At 35.4% G+C, this 22,848-nt stretch overlaps 1 protein-coding gene across 2 annotated transcripts; it reads left to right on the top strand.

Moving 5' to 3' along the window:
* The first annotated feature begins 7 nt into the window (after positions 1-7).
* On the top strand, positions 8-22,834 carry itpk1a (inositol-tetrakisphosphate 1-kinase a). 2 transcript variants are annotated; one of them, XM_084432405.1, is made up of 11 exons: positions 8-58; positions 4,862-4,958; positions 7,310-7,334; positions 12,568-12,693; positions 12,788-12,905; positions 17,296-17,394; positions 17,586-17,626; positions 18,974-19,139; positions 20,478-20,545; positions 20,824-20,986; positions 21,559-22,834. In XM_084432405.1, the coding sequence occupies exons 2-11, from the start codon at positions 4,864-4,866 to the stop codon at positions 21,858-21,860; spliced, it is 1,203 nt and encodes a 400-aa protein (XP_084288531.1). In that variant the 5' UTR covers positions 8-58; positions 4,862-4,863; the 3' UTR covers positions 21,861-22,834. The 2 variants fall into 2 exon arrangements, with proteins under 2 accessions (XP_084288531.1, XP_084288530.1); XM_084432404.1 differs by lacking the exon at positions 8-58 and adding an exon at positions 4,572-4,707 and having other exon boundaries at positions 21,559-22,099.
* The last annotated feature ends 14 nt before the right edge of the window (positions 22,835-22,848 follow it).

The following is a 22,848-nucleotide window of genomic DNA, read 5'->3' as shown; positions in this document are numbered from 1 at the left end:
CGGGACCGGTCGTGTTTGCTGCTGAGAGGAAATCATAGCAATGGTGAACGTGTGGGAAGTATGTCGACAAAGCTTGAAAATACTGTCAATAGTGCTGGGTAGTAACAGATTATATGTAATCTGGATTACGTATTCCGATTCCAAAAATTAAGTAGGCTACTTGTTTTAATTATATTATGTTTTAAAATACTCCGTAATCACATGATTATCTACATGTTATTCTCACAACCTTTTGGTCAGCTGAACCTCTTTGACTTAATATATTTGCTTGAAGTACCCTCTGAGATTTTAAGGTAATAAGAAGATATAGTAAATTACTAAAATTAAGATAACAATGATGATGAATAATCATTTTAATCTAATTAAGTTCACTGTTCTCTGATGTCCGTTAATGGTCACATGACATGCAGGTAAACAAATAAAATATATTTTAATCTTTTTAGTAAGTTTTTTACTTTGATTGTTTTCTTTAAAAATATTAATTAGTATTTATTTTTTACATTTTATGATGTGATTACTTCTCTCTCACAAAACTGCAGTTCCATCATGAACCCCATGCAGTCTGGGAAACCATGATGTAATATTTAGGCCTGTGCACTTCATGTTGTTGATAACAAAGAATAGAATATATATATTTTCTTTCTCTTTGTATTTTTATATCAATATGGTACAAGATTATCTTATTCAAATCAATGTGATAAACGAGTTAGGTCAAAAGTAATCTAAAAGTAATCAAAAAGCAGAGGTGGAAGTAACGAATTACAACTACTCACGTTATTGTAATTAAGTAGTTTTTTTTTTTTTTGGCTAGGCTACTTGTACTTTTTTTTGTATATTTTTAAATCTCTAATTTTACTTGTTCTTAAGTACATATTAAGCTACCTTTCTGGGCCTTGAAAGTGGTTATGACGTTGCAGTCTGTGTGGGGTCAGAAAGCTCTCAGATTTCATCAAAATAATATCTTCATTTGTGTTTCAAAGATGAACAGTTTTTTGGGGTTTGGAACGACATGAGGTTGAGGAATTTATGGGTGAACTAATCCTTTAACATGCACTGCTGCATGTAAAAATTCAGTGTTGTCATAAGTTAGGTCAAAAGTAATCTAAAAGTAATCAAAAAGCAGAGGTGGAAGTAACGAATTACAACTACTCACGTAACTGTAATTAAGTATTTTTTTCGGGTATGGCTACTTGTACTTTTTTGAGTATATTTTTTTATATCTGTAAATAGCCTAAGATAAGTAGGCCTAGCCTAATCTACTTCGCTACTTGTAAAATCAACGGACCAATAAAAAACCCAGATATTTGGACTGAAAAATGTTGCCGCAGCCGCAGGTTTTGAATTTGAAGAGCTGGTCGAAGCAAGCTCAGAGTGATTAATGGACTGAAAGTTTGGAGAAACAACAAACTACATAGTAGCCTAGTGTTGTCAAAATATCTATATTTTGTATATCGATACTGAACTATCTGACAATAGGCTACTCAATATCTGTTCCTATACCCATTTTCTGAGACCATCTGCGCGTTCTCATTATCTCATCTCTCCGACAGCGACTTTGACACACCCGCCTCCTGTCAGCGCGGGATTGCAGGTATTGCGCATAATTTTAATCATGCCTGCAGGTTTCTATGGCATATTTTAATGGCAAATGTCGCGAGCGCAATATTGTAACGCGATTTTTTTTTTTTTTTTTGCCTTTTTGCCACTTTTGGGTAGCAGGAAGTGTGTCACTTTCAAAATGCTTTTGACAAAAGTGAGGGGGTTGATTTTATGTACAGTCACAAAAATCAGTACACATATTGGTCTCATTGAGCTGGACAATTTTCTAATTTTCAGTAATTAGCTCCGAGCAACAGGAAGTCAGATATTTTGGTTTGAATGTGGATTTCTTTGCAAAATCAGCCTCTGAATTTTTACCCACTCCTCTTAAGTGGTTTATTTTATTCCCACCAAACTTTTTCAACATGATGAAAATACATTAAAGATGCTAAATTGTAAACAGATAATAAATATCTCAAACGGTTTTGCTATGGCGAGGTATTAAATTAATGTCAAAAAAGAAAACACTAAAAACCTCCTATCTTCTAAAAATTTAATTATACACCATTTATTTCTATATGAAATTATACAAATATCAGAACTAAACACATTTTATTCTTTTTTTTCAATTTAATAATTGTTTAAGTTTAAAAACATCCAGAATGTTTTTTTAGTCTTTTATTTTTATTTATTTTTTAAAATAAATAAATAATGTCATTCATATTGCTATACTGTTCAAAGTCAGGTTGGCCTATTGTATCTATATATATCTATATTTTTATTTATTTATTTATTTATTTATTTATTGTTACATATATATATATATATATATATAATGTATATATATATATTTTTTTTGTTACATATATATATATATATATATAGCTGCGAGCAGCGATGGAGGATTTTTTTATGTAAATGTATGTTAGAAATGTTTCGGAATGGGGCAACTGTATGATTTGTACATATAAATAACCTCTGTCTAACTGCATTACTACATTGTACAGACATTACAGGTCAAACAGCACTTATGTTTGATTTTTAAATAAACAACATATTACATGATCAGGTCCATAAAGAAGATGTTGTCAAAGCTTTCTTTACATTGACATCTGTGTTTAAAGGGTTAGTTCACCCAAAATGAAAATTCTATCATTAATTCCTCACCTTCATGTCGTTTCAAACCCGTAAAACCCGTTCATCTGACCCTACTGCAACGTCATAACCACTTTCAAGGCCCAGAAAAATAGTAAAGACATCACGTAGAACCCGTAAGCGATGCACTATGTTTTCTACATGAACAGCATCCGAGAAGTAAAGGGAAGAGAAGAAATTGTTGAACAAAAGTCGTTATTGTCATTATTTTTGTTTGTTTTTTGCACACAAAAAGTATTCTCGTTGCTTCATAACATTAAGGTTGAACCACTGTTGGACTATTGTAATGATGTCTTCAGGGCCTTGAAAGTGGTTATGACGTTGCAGTCTATGAGGGGGCAGAAAGCTCTCGGATTTCATCAAAATATTTTCATTTGTGTTTCAAAGATGAACAAGTTTTTCGGGGTTGGAATGGCATGAGAGTGAGGAATTTATGACATAATTATCATTTTTGGGTGAAATATAACCCATTAACATGCACTGCTGCATATAAAAATTCAGTTTTCATTTTTATAATACCTCAACTGTATTGATGTAATTTATTTTATTTGTTCTTATTTTATTACTCAGTGTGAGCTATTGCACAAAAAAAAAAAACTATTGTAAAGACAAATACACAGTGTGAGCAAATGTTGAAGTTAGATTATTGTACTGGTTATTGATCGATGTTTAAATATGTAAACAAAAGCCTAAATTAAAATTATTTCATCGTATAAAGTGGACGTGTCACTTCAGAAGACTCGAACTGTTACTGTTACAATGAGTTTTGTGCTTTTTGAAGCTTGAAAATAATGATCGCCTTGACAAAATGGATGGACAAAAATGTAGATATTAAAATATCTATATGGCATTATACAGTATATGGTGGTTTTCCTGATGGTATTGAAAATTATACTGATTAATGACATTTTTCAAGGTGTCGTATTGAAGTTAGAAATTCCAGTATCATGACCTCTAATTAATGTCTTGCGTCAATAAGGTAAAATGTGTTGAAAGTAGCTATTTTCTACATGGATCTATGAATTGATTGAATATTTATTGCTAATACATTAACTATTGCCGGCTAAAAAGTAACTAGTAACTAATACTTTGTACTTTGTACTTTTACTTAAGTACTTTTTTGACACCAGTACTTTTACTTGTAATTGAGTATTATTTCAGCAATGTAACAGTAGGCCTACAGTAGTACTCTTTCCACCACTGTCAAAAAGTAGTCAGATTATATTACCTTAAATGTGTAATGTAACGGATTACATTACAACTACAATTTTTGTCATGTAATTTTTGTAATCAGTAACAGACTACAATTTGTAATCTATCCAACTTTACTATAAATTATATATTATAGGCTATCACAAAACTATAGTGTTTTGCTTAACCTCGTCGACATTTACCAATAGAAATGACTTTAAAAACTGTTAAAACCCTGTTAAAATCACTGTGGTTAGGCTGACACACGTCTCTACCACTCACGGCACCTTTTTTTAATTTCCTCATTTCTTATTTTGAGAGGTTTGAACTTTAGTACGTACAACAAATACAAATGAATGAATCCTGGAGCAGTTGTCTTGCAAAAGCATGCGAGTTTTACTCGTGGCCGTGAACAATGATAAGCCCGCCTCTGAAAGAGGGTGTGTCTGTGCAAACAAGTTTCGTTGCTGTCCTCCAAATGGCCAATCAACATTACATCGCTAATCGACAGCATTGCTAACTAAGTAATGGACAGACCATTTGGATATATAGGGTTTTCACTTCTTAAGTTAGACAAGGGACGTAGCTACGCACCGGTTTCTGTGATGTGTCATAATGTGTTTGTAATGTCGATACGTGTTGCTGTCATATAAATAATGTGACGAAGTTGTCATAAAATCGAACAACTATTTAGACAGAGAGACTCGCATTCTGGAGGGCATTAGCAAATCTGAATGGACTACTGAGGACAGTCTAAAACGGTGACTTTACGAGAGTCGTAACTGATCAGAGCGCATTGATTCGGCACACTGATTCTGTCAGGTAGGTTCAAACATGCCGTCATGAAACTTTCTGTATTTTTTACACTAACCACTCAACTATTCTTGCTTTTCGTTTAGTTCACAATAACACCTCCTGGTCGATTTCTTTATTAATACAGTCTGCATATTATGGACTGACATATCTCCCTCTCCAGAGATGCAGACGTTCGTGAAAGGAAAGAGAGTTGGATACTGGCTCAGCGAGAAGAAGATTAAAAAACTCAGTTTCCAGACCTTCGTGGAATTGTGCAGGTGCGTAAAAGTGCGTAAAAGCGCATCTCAGCGCGAGTCAGAAACCGGACGTAACAGTCTACCAAAATACCTGTTTTAATATTTGTTCGTTTAAACTAACTAATATTTACTTATGTTACTAGAATTTATTTCTTTTTTTGACAGAGCAAGTAGGCTAAGTTATGCAGAAAGTAGGCTTTTTCAATTTCACCAGTGAGTTTAATTAGATAATAGCTACTATTCACTTCGGACTAATGTGTTCCAGTTGTTGCTGGTACCTATTTACGTTTTAACTATCCAAGAGATCCTAGTTCCTTATGAGATACCATCTATCTACGTTTTAACTATCCAAGAGATGCTTATGAGATATCATCTATCCCAAGTGAGACCGGTAACGTTTCTTATCTCCTTAGTTTCAAGTGCTTTTTTTTATTTTTTATTCCTAAATAAGAGTAAAATGGTACTGGTAACAACATACTAATGTAGCCTGTATTAAAAAGCTACTAGCACCTGTTTCATTGCTGATATGAAAACTGGGATTCTTTTGAAGTACATACTATTTGAAATGAGTAGTAGTTGACATCTGAATCTCTTATCTCTTAAACACACAAAAAGTTGCAAGTCACAATGGAATGGTTACTTGGCACCACTGGAATGACAAGTAGCAAAGAAATAAAAACTAGTATCTAATAAATAGGTGCTAGCCTAGTGATTGAAAAATAGTTAGTTTGGATTGCTTACTACTACTAAAAAATAAAGGAATAAACATAATATATACTATTTATTTTTAGGGAATGCACATTGAAACTGCTTGCTATTTAGTATTAGCAAAATAAGATATTTATTTCTGGGAGGAGCTATCTGGAGAGAGTTTATATTTACTACTTAGAATTTCAGTAGATAATTGAAACAAGTGGGGCGTATAGAAATAGTGTTAAAGGATATAGGAAACATGATTCATCACACCTCCTCATGTCCTCTTTCCTCATCAGTCATCAACACAGTCTCACTCACTTTACTGTATTACTAAAAACTCATTACATAAAGCTATTTCTTCACTATTTCTCACTGTCATCTCTGTTCTAGTTTTTACAATAACAGAACTCTCTTCCTGCAACCCTCTACCCTCCCCCTAATAAACCACTACTCTAATGGAAGTCAGAATTTGAAATGTACCCACACTCTCACTGTACCCATCATACGACACTTTCAACCATAAAAACATGGATATCAGCGTAGTCAATCTACCTGTCAGTCCCTGCTTCTGACATTTTGTGAGATTGCTTATTTAAAAAAAACTAGAACTTATAACACCGTCCTATTCTTATAATTAGTTGGCCATAAAACTATAGGTGGAAATTTTGGTCATAAAAAGACAAAGGCCTGGACAAAGTTCACCGGTCACCTGGATAAGCACCAGGCAGTTAGACAGTCTTCAATTCCACAGACAGTAACATTGTTTGCATATCTGTTTAGACTCAATGCATTCCTAAGAGTCGACAGCAAGATTGTGCCTGTTACTTAACTGATTCAAAGCTTAATCATGTGTTACCTAGGTTATTCAGTTCTGCACTGCATTGTCATCAATATGGCCGTAAAGCCATAAATGTTCTGTTTGCTGAGGGAGGCAGTGGACGTGCCTTAGATGCATATCTGTGCGGATGATATATCGTGCGTAGACTACATGACGTTTCTGAACGAACATTACGTGCTTTTGAGTTAATGTAACGTGATCTCCTTTCTTTCATGAGCATGTTTTAGCCTACAAATAACCGGTTTGCAATAGGCTTTTACCTAAGCTTGTGCAACATGTTCAGTGATTTGTTATTCTTATTGACTGGTGTATTTGTCTTGGGACTTGGGATGCTTTCACCTATAGTTCTGAGGATTTAGAAACATACTTCTGGCTCAGCACTTGTCATTCATTAAATCACAACAGGTTTGTCAGCTGTTGAAAACAGTGTGCACTTAGTTATTTTCAGGGACTTGACAACCTAAAGCTGCCCAACTCATGAATTTATACAGATATTCTCACATCACAAGAACTGATCAATCAGACACATGTTAAATAAATGCATCATATGGAAATGGCTGGAATTGGAGAGGAAGGGTTCCTAATTTTAAGCATGTGTGTGTATTTGTTTTTGGAGAGGGGACTCTGAGATTTCTGTCCTATTTGTGTGAGACACAGCAGTCTCAACGGTCTTGTTGAGCGTTGTCTCCCTAATAATTTGTCTCATTGTGAAGTTCTCATTATTCCAAATTCAATTGAATGTTGTTTATTATGCAAGTCAACAATGCTCTGACTGCATGACACATGGAATCGATATAAAATATTCATAGTTTGGTTTTCCTCTTTTTTTGTTTTCCAGGAAACAAGGCATAGAGATGATCCAGGTAAGATACCCTTTTGACATTTTTTTCTTTTCTTCTTTTAAATGGATTTTCCACGGCACAAAAAGCCTGTCCATTAATGTGAGGTCGGTGCCACAATACGCTTGTCTGCAGCTGTTCTAAACATTACAAATGTGCCTTTCATTAAATGTAAATTAAGCTATTATGCCTGGGGACACTTCAATTGAAAATATCACCATCAGAGTATTACGTACTATTACTGTTACGTGCATTGCATTACTAGACAAATAGTCACCTATACATGCATGTGGAACATTTGTTGTATAATAATAATGCCATAATGCTCATATGCTTTTTTGTGGCTGTTTTACTTATCTTTGCCATTGAATAAATGCCAGTAAACTGCTTATAGAGACTTTTTTTTAGCATCAAACGGTTCTCAGCCAGTGCCTAATATAGCCTACATAACAGAAACATAAGTTTGCCTTTATAAAATTGCATGGAAATTGTACTGATTAGCCTTTTCTTGGCTAATACAGTTTGTATCAGGCTGATCAGTCTAAGCTGAAGCATTGCCTCAATAGATTGTAGTGTATGTTATTTTTCCGCTTATCAAGTAATTCTAAGGACATGCTGAGGACATTAGTGCAGTGGGATAGCAGAGTACACAGAGGTCTTTAAGTCTGGCATTTGTTCCTGCTTAATCTAGCATACTTGGCTTCAGTCAAGAGGATGATTTTTTGGGAGAGTAGATTAAACCCAACCTGTCCTTTTTGATAACAATGCAGTTATGTTGATGAATAATTACTAAATTATAATAACTAAATAAAAACAAGTTATGAATGACAAACGTCTATGATGAAAATCTATTGACATTTTCGTCGACGAATATAAACAAGACGAAATCTTAGGTAGGGACGATTTGGGTGGTAGATGCGCACATTTGAACTGCAACATGCTCGTCTACCCGGCGGGACATAAGTTAGCATATACTTCCTGCATGTCTCATAAAACGTTCACAAATGTAAACGTCTTGGTGAAAGAGAAGAGCAGACATGGATAAATCTGAAAAAGCGTGACGACGTTTCTCAGGCAGCGCACGAGTACTGAACTGAGCTCTCTTTCTTATCTTTTTGCGCTTGAACGGACAAATACACTCAAAATGATGTCAAAATGTCCATTTTGGCGAGTATTCACATAAACACAGTTGGTTATGTCTTAGGTGAATGTAAACCATCGGATGTGTATCAGTGTATTGGATACGTGCATTCAGCCTTAAAGTGACAGCAGTCAAATAACCTGTTGCTGTCCGTCATTTATGTTAATCAAATAACAAAAGAACGAGAAAATCACTCAATGTTCTTGACTGAATAACTTTAACACTTTAATAAGAATTGATCTAGATTAAATTTATATGAAAAAACATGTCTTCCTGAAAGAATGTAGAGTGTTGTATGGAAGTTGTTATAAAGAATGCATATATCATTCATTAAAAATAAGGACATGTTATTGGTTATTTATGAGAAGTGGTTTAATTGAATTTTTAAGATAAATAAAGGCTAAATCTGTGTCTGGATTGCATATTCAAATCTTAATATCATTCATATTAACTGGTTAATAGATGTTTTCTCCAAGAGAATATAAAAGTTTGTATTACAATTAAACTAAACCCATTATATTTTAGTCGACTAAATGTACTGTAGATCAAATCTTCTAATATTCAGTAGACTAAAACTCAATTCAGATGACTAAAATATGACTAAAACTAAATGGGATAGTTAAAAGACTATGACTAAAATGGAATAAAAAAAAAAATTCTAGGAAAGAACACCTGGCTTTGTCAGGGACGAGAGCGTTGTATTTTTGTCTTCTACAGATGTCCTTGGTCTCTAATACTTACAAAAACACTTAGTACCCCATTTAATGCTGATGAACTGTTCTTGCATGACTTTTTTCAAGTTAGGCTATCACCATGATTGCTCAAGCATAGAGAGTTAACAGCATTATGGGTATTTGTTGAATGATACTGTTGCATTTGAGGCACCTTTCCTTTGCTTCACCTTGGCATTGATAAATCATTAGACGCATGACTCACAGAGATGTAAAAGCCATTCGAATGTATGGTGTGATAAGTTTAAGACATTATCCCCTGGTTTCACAGACAGGGCTTAAGACTAGTCCTAGACTAAAATGTAAGTCTGAGCTGTTTCCACTGAAATAAACTTGCACTGACTGATCTTAAAAATATATCAGTGCCTTTTTAGTTTTAAGATGCACATCGGTAATGTTTTTTTCTAAGCATGTTTATAAAAATGACTTAAATGTCCTAATTGATCTATGGTCTAATCCTGGCTTAGTCTAAGCCCTGTCTGTGAAACCGGGCCTATGATTTTGTGTGAGACCACAATGAAAATCTGTGATTTAAAAACCTTCAGGTTTAAAAGAGACATAAAATGAAGAAGAAATATTTCATATTAATTTTCAAAAATATAAAACCAGAAAAATATGAAGCTAAAAAGTATTAAATTATAAAAATGCTAAACAAAAACATTTTCACTAGTGGTTTCAGATTTTGGAGTAAATGACTGGCTCTTTGTGGTAATGTTTTTAACAGACATATGAAGACAGTATTTGCACATTCCAGTAGGACATGCCCTTGTCAACCGTGTTTATATTGTGGTGGCCCTGAGATACGTAAGGGCCTCTTATAACAAACTAAGTGTAGATATGCTTGCAAGCATTAAACTCAAGGGTCAAGGCATATCAATGGTTAAAAAAAAAAAAAAAGTATGTTTATGGACAAACATTGTTCTTTACTGTTTTGCTATGAAAGTGCATCAGACACAGTCACCTTGTTTTATTTTGGGACTTGCATGTGAAGGCTGCTAAACCAAGGTCCTTGTTCCTTCATTCTGGTCCTTTATTAAGGAGTCAGGCCCTTATCAGTGAAACTGTCTGGATGATTGAAACACTGAGGGCTTTTCTCCACTCCCAGGATGCATAATAAACACCTTTTTGCTAACCAGCATGTAGGGCGTGGATACCGAAGAGAGTAAAGAATGGACTTTGACCTGTTTACACATCATACAATAGGCTACCCAGCTGCACCCAGTCATAGATTTTATATGGTCTCTAAAGTACTTCACAATCTAGCAATCAGTCCATGGGTTTATCACTTTAGACAAGGGGGAGTGTCATTAATTTGATTAAGATAATGTGATCACTAAATCATTAAGACGCTAAAAACGATCATGGGGAGACGGCTGAATTTCATCACTTCATGTCATCAATTTATGTTTTGAATATCTCACATGATTTATGGCTTTGGGTAGTGTATTTTCTGTGGGTAACTACTTTGGGCCTACTTTGTTTATTAAACTATTTTAAAGGTTCATAGTACATTTATATAGTTAAAGAACTGCAGTTTCAGCATGTCACAGAGATAAGATAATTACACTTCCTCAAGAACATATACCCACACTTGTTTTAAAAATATAAAAGCCCGAGGGTGACAACATATTATCCTCATAAATCAAACATTTGGGGTCAGTAAGACTTTTTTAATGTTTTGAATGAAATCTCTTATGTTCATCAAGGCAGCATTTATTTAATATCGTGAAATATTACAATTTTAACTGTCAGTGTCACAGGGTTCTTCTGGAAATATTCTAATAGTCTGATTTGGTTTGTTCAGAAGAACATCATTTATTTGAAATAGAAATCTTTTGTAATATTATAAATGTCTTTACTGTCATTTTTGATCAATGTAATGCTTCCTTGCCAAACAAAAGTATTCATTTCTTTTAAAAATCTTACTGACCCCAAACCTTTGAATGGCAGTATATGTGCATATTGATTCAATTTTCCTTTTTTCATTCCTGCCTGCTCTCTAATGATTAAGCCACTCAGTAATCAATTGTGCAGAAGCCAAGAAAATGACATACTGTACTTAGATGGACTTTTTGTTTGCCATCGCCTCCTTCGTTTACACTTGACTTGGTGTAATGTTATCATGCCCCTCACTGTTTAACAGAAGTTAACAGCAAGTTATATATTTAGTTCTGTTTTTCAGGAAGACATCGTGTGGAAATAGAAGAATGATAATAGCAAAGCAAATTAGGCCTCAATTTCCAAGAATCAATCAAGCTGTTTAAAGAGCTACTTTAAAACGCTAAGACAACATTAATGCGATGTAACACATGGCTGCCTCGTGCTTTATATCAGATGATGTGTGTATCAGCTGAGTATCCTCTACAAAAAGGAAGTAGAGGGGGTCGTCTCTCTGAACTGTCATGATGTGTCTGTGTGGAATCTGTGTGTCACTTTCTCTTTGTCATCTTCTTCATTCTTTACGTCTGTTTTCGCAAATTGTTTGTCACACATCAGTGCTGGCTATTACAATGTTTCCAGATGTTGTCATATGAAACAGAGCCATTTAGGGAATAAGCTAATAAGCCCCTTAGGATTACCACTTTCTCTGTTTCTGGTGGTCCGCACAGCCCGTAGTCCTTTATTTGGTGCTGCCTTTGAAAGAGGAAATCTGGACTATAGGTCTAAGTGTTTTAAATAAAAATGCACTTAGGGGATGCCCACATCCCCTTTTAACTGCCTAGGTCATGTACAAATGCCTCTGACGTTTGACAAGAACCGTTGTGGTCTGATCCAAAATAAATATTTTCACATCCCCAAAGGTTAAACCCATAGGAACCACGTGTTTTGTTTTGGGCCCCAAGCAGCCTTTCTTCATGTTGACGACATTTAAAGCCTTCAGAACACATTGTACTGTCTGTCATACACTGCATTGTTTCTGTACTATTTTACGAATCTACATCGCTGTGAATTTAGCTTTCTAATGTCAATCAGAGTTTGGTAAATGAACACAGGCTGAAAGTGCACTTTCCCCTTCCCTTGGTGTGATGTGTTAATCTGAGAGTCACAACCATGGCATGTACCTGTGTCTAATAAACAGAAAATAATCCACAAAATGGATTTGACTGACATAGAATTCGCTTTGTTTTCAGAGTTTAGCTATCAGTTTAGTGACAGTACAGATCACACATTTACAATTAACGTCACATCATAAACGTCTGTTCTTCAAAACATCCCCCTTGAGCAAACTGGAATATATCTTACAAATAATGCTCACAGGTGCATTTACAGAAAAATACATTGTTCGCCTATTTATATATTGACATACGAGTTCTCCCAGAGGGTTATTGCTGAAAAATGTCTTGTGGATGTTTACTAAACTCTTGACCTTGTTCTCCCGGTCTAGCTGGATCTGAGCCAGCCAATAGAGAAGCAGGGACCATTTGATGTCATCATCCACAAGCTGACCGACCACATTGTTGATGCTGACCAGAATGTCACAGAGTCTATGCTACTTGTTCAGGGTGTTCAGGTAACTAAGCAAATCAACTCAAGCAGCCATACATTTGTCACGCTTCAATCATTTATCAGTGAATTTCAGTTGAATTTTCCATGTCTTTTTCCAGGACTACATAGATGCTCACCCTGAAACAGTGATTCTGGACCCTCTTCCAGCCATTCGTACCCTGCTGGACCGCTGCAAGTCATACACTCTAATCCATAAACTTGAAGACTCCATGCAAGGTCTGTCTACAGCACAGATACACAAAAGTGCATGAATGTAACGTAATCACGCAAAGTACAGCTGTGCTAAATGCAATTATTAAAGATGGGCAACCCAATTATAGTGGTGGTATCCCCCATTTCAGATAAGCCCGCCCTAGTGGGCAGGAATAAATTGGATATGGACCGTTTACAGCATTTCCACTTATTCTAAATGTTGTAAAGGGTTCTATAAACCAGGCCTTTAGATCCTCCTTTGTTCTTCAGGGGTGAACCATCACGAGGAGGGCAGGTTTTGTGCCTTTGCGCAGGGGAAGTGTGAGGCTTATGGAGGGCTTATGTCCTAAAGCTGCTGAGTCGTTCATTCTTTGTGCTGCTTGCGCACTGCATTCACTGGCCACAGAAAGAACAGGAGGCCCGCCGGCTCACTACAAGCCAACAGAATCACCAGCTGTGAGAATGGCGTAGTGCCTAAGGAATTCCATCACAATCTGCACTCTTATTCAAAATATTCAACCTAAACATTCACACACATTGGTATTTACAAATATACTACCATTCAAAGTTTTGGGGACCGTAAGAAGCTTTTAAAATAAGTCTTTCATGCTTACCAAGCTTGCATTGATTTGATCAAAAATACAGTAAAACAGTAATATTATGAAATATTGTTACATAACTCTATTTTAATATATTTTAAAATGTAATTTATTCCTGTGACGGCAAAGCTGAATTTTAGTGAAAATCGCGAACATTTTTTGCAGGATTCTTTGATGAATAGAAACTGCATTAATGTGAAATTGTGAATAGAATTTTTTTGTAGCATTCTAAAGGTCGGTAACACTTTAGAATACTGTTCCTTCATTAATGAATAACTACACAGGAACAAATGAGTAATGCACTATTAACATTGTAGTAACTACTATTAACTAACAAGAAACTCTGATTAGCGAATTAGTAAGTCATAGCGTTCAGTCGAATGTGGTAGTTCACTATTAGCTAATCAGTAACTACTATTTTTCATACCTACAGGTTCATAATTAATATTAATAATGCATAATATATAATAAGGTAATGGTAACTCATTAGTAATTAATCAAGTGTTACTACATCCTTCTAAAGGAACTACTAATAATTTGGATCAGTATTCTAAAGTGAAAAACATGATAACTACCTAATATTGACTAAAGTCATTGTAAGTTTTAAGGTTTTTGTAAGGTTTTTGATAGTAATGACTCAAGTGTTACTACATCTTTCTAAAGGAACTACTAATTATTTGGATCAGTATTCTAAAGTGAAGATCATGGGAACACACTAGTAATGACTAAAGTGTTACCAAATCCATTGGAAGGAATTACTATTCAAAATCTTACAAAAATCTCAAAAGCTTACAATGACTTCAGTCAATATTAAGTAGTTATCATGTTTTTCACTTTAGAATACTGATCCAAATAATTAGTAGTTCCTTTCATTACTAGTGGGTTACCATTACCTTTTATTATAAATTATGCATTATTCATGTTAATTATGAACCTGTAGATAGTAGTTATCTGGGAGGTATGAAAAAAAATGTAGTTATTGATTAGCTAATAATGAACTACTACATTCATCTGAGCGCTATTACTTACTAATTTGTTAATCAGAGTTTCTTGTTAGTTAATAGTAGTTACTAGAATGTTAATAATGCGTTACTCGTTTGTTCCTGTGTAATTATTCATTAATGAAGGAACAGTATTCTAAAGTGTTACCTAAAGGTCTCTTCTGTCACTTTGGATCAATTGAATGCGTCCTTACTAAAGAAAAGTATTAGTTCATTAAAAAAAAAAAAAAAAAAAACGTACTAACCCCAAACCTTTGATTGTACAGTGGGGTTTCAATTTGCATTCTTTTAGAATTTATTACAACATTTTCTTTACAAATTATAATATCAGGATCCCATTTTGAGTCAATCAATTAAAATGACCATGAATTGTTGAATATCTTCTTTGGTTAGTCCCTCTTTTGCTTTCATGACAGCCACACTCAAGCTGCATAAATTCCACGTGTTTATTATATAAATGGCTTTGGGAAAAAATCTCTTGTATTCGGATCAGAGAAGCCGATGTTGTCCAATCAAAACCATATCATCAATGTTCTCCCGAGAGACGTGTGGGTAGAGGAGTGTCAGCTGAGGGTTAGTGTGAAGTTAACCATCCGCCTTGATGCTTCCCCTGTCTCTAAGAAAGAGACGACTCTGTTTAGGATACAAAGGGAGTGACTATTTTCTCGGGCCCATTCACCAGGCAACCGCCTCTATGGCTATTAGCTTATGAAACAACACTGCAAGGGATTCTGGGAAAAGAAAGATAACACAGCCCATATGCCCTCTGTATTACTCAAGATCCTTTTTGAAATAACTCAATTGCTCAATATATGCATGTTTAGCTCTATCAGCAATTGCCATCAATGACTGATTTTGTTAAATGAGACCATTTTTTCCATGAACTAATCGACCGTGAGTCCATATGAATAGAGGACAACAACAAGTTACGTGACTTGTGTTTATGTTCTTACTCATGGGATTTGCAGTAAAGCTCAACACTATTTTGGAAGAGTTAATCTTGAGTCAGTTAACTTAGTTGTGTAAACTGGTGCTCATCATGTGGCTTCATAATGAATCATAATCAACCAATACCCTAATATCAACCCATATCCACATTGAGTTTATCTCATACATAATTGTCACACATCTGTATTCAGTGTTTGTGGCTGCTTTAAAGGTTACTGCTTGTTTGATCAAATGGATTCATGTTCCTTGTCTAATGTGAAATGAGATGCTTTATATCGCTGAGTTGCGTTGAGCCACTCAACATAGAAAAATACTGTTTTTGAGGGGCCATAAATAGTCTGCAATTTGGCTCTTGGCAAAGAAGCTGTTTATAAGATTTAATTGATGGTTGCAGATCAAAAGCAGGCTGAAAATTCACAGATACCCCAGCGGTTTAGTTTTAAATGTTTCCATGGATCCAGTAGTAATATTATCCTGTAGAAAGTGTAGTCATCACTTAAAATGTGTGCAGGCTACACATCATTAAGATCCCCATCTAAACTTGATGTCTACCAGGAGTTATGCTCAGGGTGTGCTGGTTAATCTTGTCAAGATGTTGTTGTCTGGCCTGTTAGAGAGAGAATGTGAGATGAAATCAAAACACATTGAAGAAACCAACTGAAAATACACCACCTTGTATTCCTGCCAGATCTTTACAAACAAAATCAGAGTGGGGCCAAACATGATCAGGTCCATAAAGAAGATGTTGTCAAAGCTTTCTTTACATTGACATCTGTGTTTAAAGGGATAGTTCACCCAAAAATTCAAATTCTATCATCATTTACTCACCAACAAGTTGTTTCAAACCTGTATGAGTTCCTCTCTTCTGCTGAACACAAAAGAAGATATGTTGAAGAATGTCCGTAACCAAACGGTTGATGGACCCCATTGACTTCCATAGTATTAAAGGTATAGCGGAGGATTTTCCCGAATTTTAGAAAAGAACCGCCCTCTCCACTTTTTGCAAAAATGCACATGCGCAACACTCTACCTGCTCCCGAGAGGGAACGCCTATTAAACATATGCACGAGTGAGAGCATGCACGAGCTAATCATAGCTTACATTAACTTTTACTAGCAGTGATTTTAAATGGATTTCTCCAAATAGCATGCCAAACTTTACCTGTCAAGTAGAAACTTCGCGACTGAGGCATCAGTGGGAAGGCCAACCTGTGTTTTGAGCGCACGCCATCGTGTGAATCGTGTGCACGAGCACGTACGACAGCCTTACATAACATATCACCAGAATGATTGACACTTAAGAGGACCAATAGTCTTGATGATCCACCCGGAAAAAGAAAATCCTCCGCTATACCTTAAAAAAAAAAAAAATCATTATATAAAAACATAGTGACGAACTTAATCCTAAAAATCATTTTCAGAAAAGTGTTTAATAATACTTCCAAGGTAAAAAAAAGAAAAAAAAGTATTATGAATTTCTGACAAATATCATGAATCATTAATCCATAAATATTATACTGTACATTTTTGGAGAGTCACACCATGTGACATTTTATAACCTGAACCACCCTTGCCTTATCAAAATATCTGATATTGTTATCTTTGGTTGGTCCTAAAAAAGGTTTTCACTTTGTTAAAAAAAGACAAAATCGTACAAATAATAGTAATACAATTTCACAGTAAAAAATGTGTAATAAACGTCCATGCCAAACTAATGATAACTAAGAATTACATTATTTAAATAATGTTTTTTTTTTTTTTTTTTTTGACAATAGCAATATGAATTTTAAACCACAATTTAAAAGCAGAAGACGTGTATCAAGTTACTGTATGTATGAAATTCATTTTTAATGTGTGTTTTCTGTAGATGACAGAATCTGCTCACCTCCATTCATAGTTCTCAAGAGTGAATGTGGCACTGAGACTCTGGAGCAACTCCACAAACATGGAATCACATTTCCTTTCAGTAAGTTTGCCATTTCAAATCTGCAGTAATCTTCATGACAATTTATATACATCGATTTGCACACATGCCTCTCAATCAGAGCAGGGGTTTCTCTCGACAGTCCATTTGACTTCAAATGAGCTGTTTCTTATATTTTTGCTCATGTGTACTGGAGCGACACGCATTTTCACACTATTTCTGTTTGATTGCAGTCTGCAAAACCCAGGTAGCTCATGGCATTAACTCCCATGAGGTAAGAAGACACACTCTCCAGACTTTACTCTTCTGTAACCTGCACTGTTTTTCATATCTCTTATGTGTAATAAGCGACTGATAAGTACTGTAGACCACGGTGTTATTCAGATCTTTTACATAAGAGGTGCTACATGATGTTAGTTAATCATTCATATCTAACGCTAAATGGTGTCTCATTAAAATGATTTACTTTGGGCTTGGGTTATCACAACTTTTTATGCAGGATTTACAATTTAGTAAAGTTACAGAGCCAAAGAAAGGCCTATTTTTGACAATAAATTTTTTTTAAACACTATGCTATCTCAACAGCCACTTCCGCCTCATAAAATCCACCAAGTGAAAAAAATGTTCACACTATATTTCATACTAAATATAGTACAAATTACTGACATATCGCTTGAGACTTACTGATATAAATATTATAATGAAACTTTATTTGGAGTACTTGCACAATGCACATTTCTTAATATAAAGCCTAACATTTGTTGTAATATCACTATTAGTAAGGATAGTATGATCTCTGTGTAATATCAGTCTTTAAATGCAAGATATTTAAAATGTACCTAAAGTAAACTATTAAGTATAAGTAACTTAAGTATATCTTTAGTTGGACCTCAGTACTATTTCCAGATAACTGAAGTGTATTAAGTACAAAATTAGTGGTTCCAGTTTAGCAGACTTTAAGTATATTAATTTAGTGTACCGAAAGTATAGTGGCAGGGTATTTATATTAAGTACATAAATATGTAAATGTATTTATAGTATACTTAGCATTTGCTTTCAAATGCTTTTGGGTGTATATATTTTTCACTACTAAAAATTCAACAATTCCCTTATAAAGAAAGTGTAATCCCAGAGCTCTCATTGCACCGATTCACAAGAAACCCTTTGTCCTCGTGGATTATTAACAGGGGTGCAGCCTCCGTCACTATGGTCACCATATCTTTGATTCAGTGACTAATGTACAGACAAAGTCTCCGATCCCTCGAATTCCTTCAGAATACTTGCTTGAAGACACTACCTACTCTGTTTTACGGTGTTGACGGTGAGGGGTGTACTAGATTAATGTGTCACCACCGACTGCTGAATGACTGTGTTTGTGCAAACGGGTTGATGGTCATGTGTTTTATGACAGTGAGCACATAGGTTTACTTAGCTAAAGTAGATAAAATGTACATGCATGGATCGAAAAGGGGTTTTGGTGTGGCTCTTTTAGTGTCGTGAAAGTACACTTTTCTCTTTTGCTTCTTTCATTTCAAGATCACGACAAGAATTTATGTATCATATCATGTTAATTTATAACCAACCTGCTCTGTAATGTGTTGATTTGGTTTCTGCTCAATAGATGGCCATCATATTTAGTGAGGAAGATCTGAAAGACATCAAGCCCCCATGTGTCCTCCAGAGCTTCATCAACCATAATGCAGTGCTGTATAAAGTGTTTGTAGTGGGAGAGGCGTACAGCGTGGTGCAGCGGCCCTCCATCAGGAACTTCCCATCTGGACCCACAGGTCAGTTGAGTCACTCCGACATCCCGATTCAAAGAATTTGATGTATTTTACTGGATAAGTGAATCAGAAGGCAAACTAAGAATCAAATCATTGTTTTTTTTTAAAGAAATTAATACTTTTATTCAGCAGGGATGCAAAGTGACAGCAAGGCAATATTTCTAGAGCAGCAAATCTGCATATTAGAAGGATTTCTGAAGGATCATGTGACACTGAAGACTGGAGTAATGATGCTAAAAATCCAGCTTTACGATCACACGATTAAATCATATTTTAAAATATGTTATTTAACAATTTTACTGTTTTTAATACCTTGGTGAGGATTAAAACCTTTTGAAAGGTAGTGTATACATGTAGAAATCAGCAAATTGCACTCTGTGTGTGTCACAGATGGGACACAAGTTCACCGGGCGGCCAATAAAAACACTTTATAGGGTGCCAGGTCGATACATTTAGACATCGGGTCTCTTTCGGCTAGTTTTAAACATCCACGCAGGCATATATGCAAACAAACCTTAGTCTGGAACTTTTTATAAGGTCACCTTATGTTTGAAAGCTGTATCGGAAACAAAGCGAGATTGACATTAATGGCACTCGTGAGCAACTCTGTGTGATGGCGAGGCCTCTCAGCCTGTCTCGACCATTCTGTCAACATATGTTGCTGATGTTTAGACCCTTTCCCTCACTTACAGAAAAGTGGTTGACGTGGTATTCGTTAAATAAGCAACTCAAAGCTTTTCTTCTCAGATGTCAGTGAGGTTTGGTGAATGATGCCCCCGATGGACAATCAAATTCACTGTTGCCCAGATGTTGTCATTTTTGCTGCATAAACTTTACACACAGTGAAGGATTTGGGATTTGTCTTTGATGAATAAATGTAGCTTAAAAGGACCTTTTTGTAGCAAAAAGGATCAAATCAAAATACGTTTACAGTATATTAAAGCTGCATTTCTTTGATTAAAAGTATAGTAAAAACTGTAGTATTACATTTAATTTGTTACTTTGGCCATTACTCCAGTCTTCAGTGTCATATTTGGTGCTCAGGAAACATTTTTTATTACTATTAATGTTGAAAGCAAAGCAGTTGTGCTGCCTAATTTTTTTAATTTTTTTTAATTCAGGATTATTTGATGAATAGAAATTATTTTAAACAGAAATATTGTGTTACAGTATAACTTTACGGTCTCTTTTGATCAATTTAATGTGTCCTTGCTGAATAAAAGTATTAATTTCTTTATAAAAAAAAAAAATCTTGATGACCCCAAAGTTTTGGTCAGTAGTGTAACAAGTTTATAGTCTGTATTTGAAAGCTGAACAAGTTGTGTGGTTTTTATCCTCTAGACAGGAGAGCAATATCTTTTAACAGTCATCATGTGTCCAAACCAGAGTCCTCGTCTCACCTGACCTTCGTAAGTCAACATGCCTCATATTTATTACTCAAGTAATGCTAAGCTTTCCTTCAATTAAACTCTTCTGGTACCTGGAAACATTGAGCAAAATCCTTCAATTTAAACATTTTAGTTTTAATCTAAAAAACAGTCCTGTTAAAATTTAAATGAATATCTCAAATGTGTATATATAATTAAAAAGCCTCATAAAAAGCACGTTTTCACATATTGAATAATAACCGTACGTGTTCAACAAACAGGCATTTCATACTCTTTGTCCCATTTCTGGTTTCTTCAAGAGGGACAACATGGAGGGCCAGTACTGGGCACCCAGAAATGATGTCATTCAGAAGATTTCCAGAAGGTTACGACAGGCCCTCGGCATTTCTCTGTTCGGAATTGACATCATTATCAACAACCAGACCGGCCAGCACGCCGTCATCGACATCAACGCATTCCCAGGTACGTGTAGTTCCTCACAATCTTTGGAGTGGGTAATATATGTCATTTTTATGCACTGAACTATTTTCCCACTTTCAAAAGCAGCAATGCAATAACAGACCACATGGTGTCAGTATGGAATAATAAAGAGGCCTTTTCATGTATTGTAATGTATGTATGTATGTATGTATGTATATAGTATAAGATTTTGTGACTAAATGAATTAGACTAAGCTATTTTGCTTTCAGCTTTATGTCATTATTCAGCTTAAGTCCCAAAGGGAGGTGTAGAACATTTTGAAAGGATGGGAAAAGTACATTTGAAGCCCTTCATTTAAGAACTCTAATCGTATGTGCAGGCACAGCTGTGTTTGTCGGCTTGCAGTATATTAGAAAGACACCTGGCCTTCCCTCCGCTTGTTGCCATGGTGATCTTGTGTGTGTAGCAGGAATCTCTCAGTGGTGCATCCCACGAGTCCCGTGACACCGCAGGAGTGAGACAACAGATGATATCTTGCATTTTTTGATCTGCCTCTCAGAGCATTCACCCGTTAACCACTGAAATCTGAAACGACCTTTTATTTTTTCCCTCAGGTTACGAGGGAGTGCCCGAGTTTTTCGGTGACCTGTTGAGTCATATCACCAGCGTCCTGCAAGGTCAGGCATCTAGCGGAGCGGCATGCGGTCATCTGAGAGTGAACGGGATGGCGCAGAGCCCGTCTGTGGCCTGCGGGATGCACTGTGGCTTGCTGGGAAATGAAAGCAGTTGGTTGATGGACAGCGAGGGGATAAAGAAGGGTCCCCATCAAGGACTGAGTTGCGGCGGCGCTTGCATGGCTCCAAACTTTCACCAGCACGGCAGATCCAGTTTAGCAGCGGAGACGTCTTCACAGTGACACGGAGAGCCAAAGCAATATGAATATTTCATTACTGTTCACATACCAATTAAACCCTTATTAAAGGGTAGGTGTATAGAAAAGTCCTTTGTGCCAAATGTGAATTGTGTTGGAAATGATTAAATGTGTATTGATTGTCTTCTCATTTATTTAATGGTTGAAACGGGCAACCTGATCTTGAAAATGTATGTGATTATTTTATTTTTTTTAATGAATGTTGCACTGAAGATAATTTTCAGAAAAAAAAGGGCTTTGTGGAGGAACTGAAAATATTATTAATGTTAATATATTAATGAGATACTTGAAAGGAAAATATGTGTCATGATTTGGGTGTAAGGCATTGCACTATTTAAATAAGTGTCCAGCTGGCACCAAGGCTTCTCTTCTTAGGTATATGTTAAATTCTGGCCCGTTAAGAAAGCTTGAAGTCCATTAGTGCTCTCCGAAGCAATCTGCAGGCAGGTCATCTGTTAAAAGGCAGCAGGAGAAAGATTTTTTTAAGGCTAATCATTTCACATCTAGCACTGGCAGGTGCTCTGAGATTGTATAGGGGTCATGCATTGATTTCAAATAGAAAACAAACTCACCCCAAAATGAAAATTCTTTCATGATTTTATTTCAAACCTGTGTGACTTTCTTTCTTCTGTGGAGCATGTTTCAACTGGTTTGGTTCACACAGTGAAAGTCAATGGGGTTCAAAACAACACTGAAGCTTTCACTGGACAAAAAAGCTAATTGTTTTAATGTATCACCTTGATAAATAAACGACTGAAATATCCCTTCAAAATCATTGACAAATTAAATTTGCCATTTTGACCATTTAAGTTTGTTGGTCAGTTTTGTGCCCCATTGAATTGTGTTGTATTTGTACATGATGTATACTTTGTAAATATGTTAATTTTTTTTTTTGAATTGAAATAACATAAACAATTAAATGGACAATAAAACCAAACTTACACTTTGGGAATTATTTGATTCAGTGTTTGTC

Source organism: Rutilus rutilus (assembly GCF_951802725.1).
Source record: "Rutilus rutilus genome assembly, chromosome: 15".
In the NCBI taxonomy this organism is placed as follows: domain Eukaryota; kingdom Metazoa; phylum Chordata; class Actinopteri; order Cypriniformes; family Leuciscidae; genus Rutilus; species Rutilus rutilus.
Note: the sequence above shows the minus strand (reverse complement) of the source record. Positions and strands in the feature narration are given on the sequence as shown.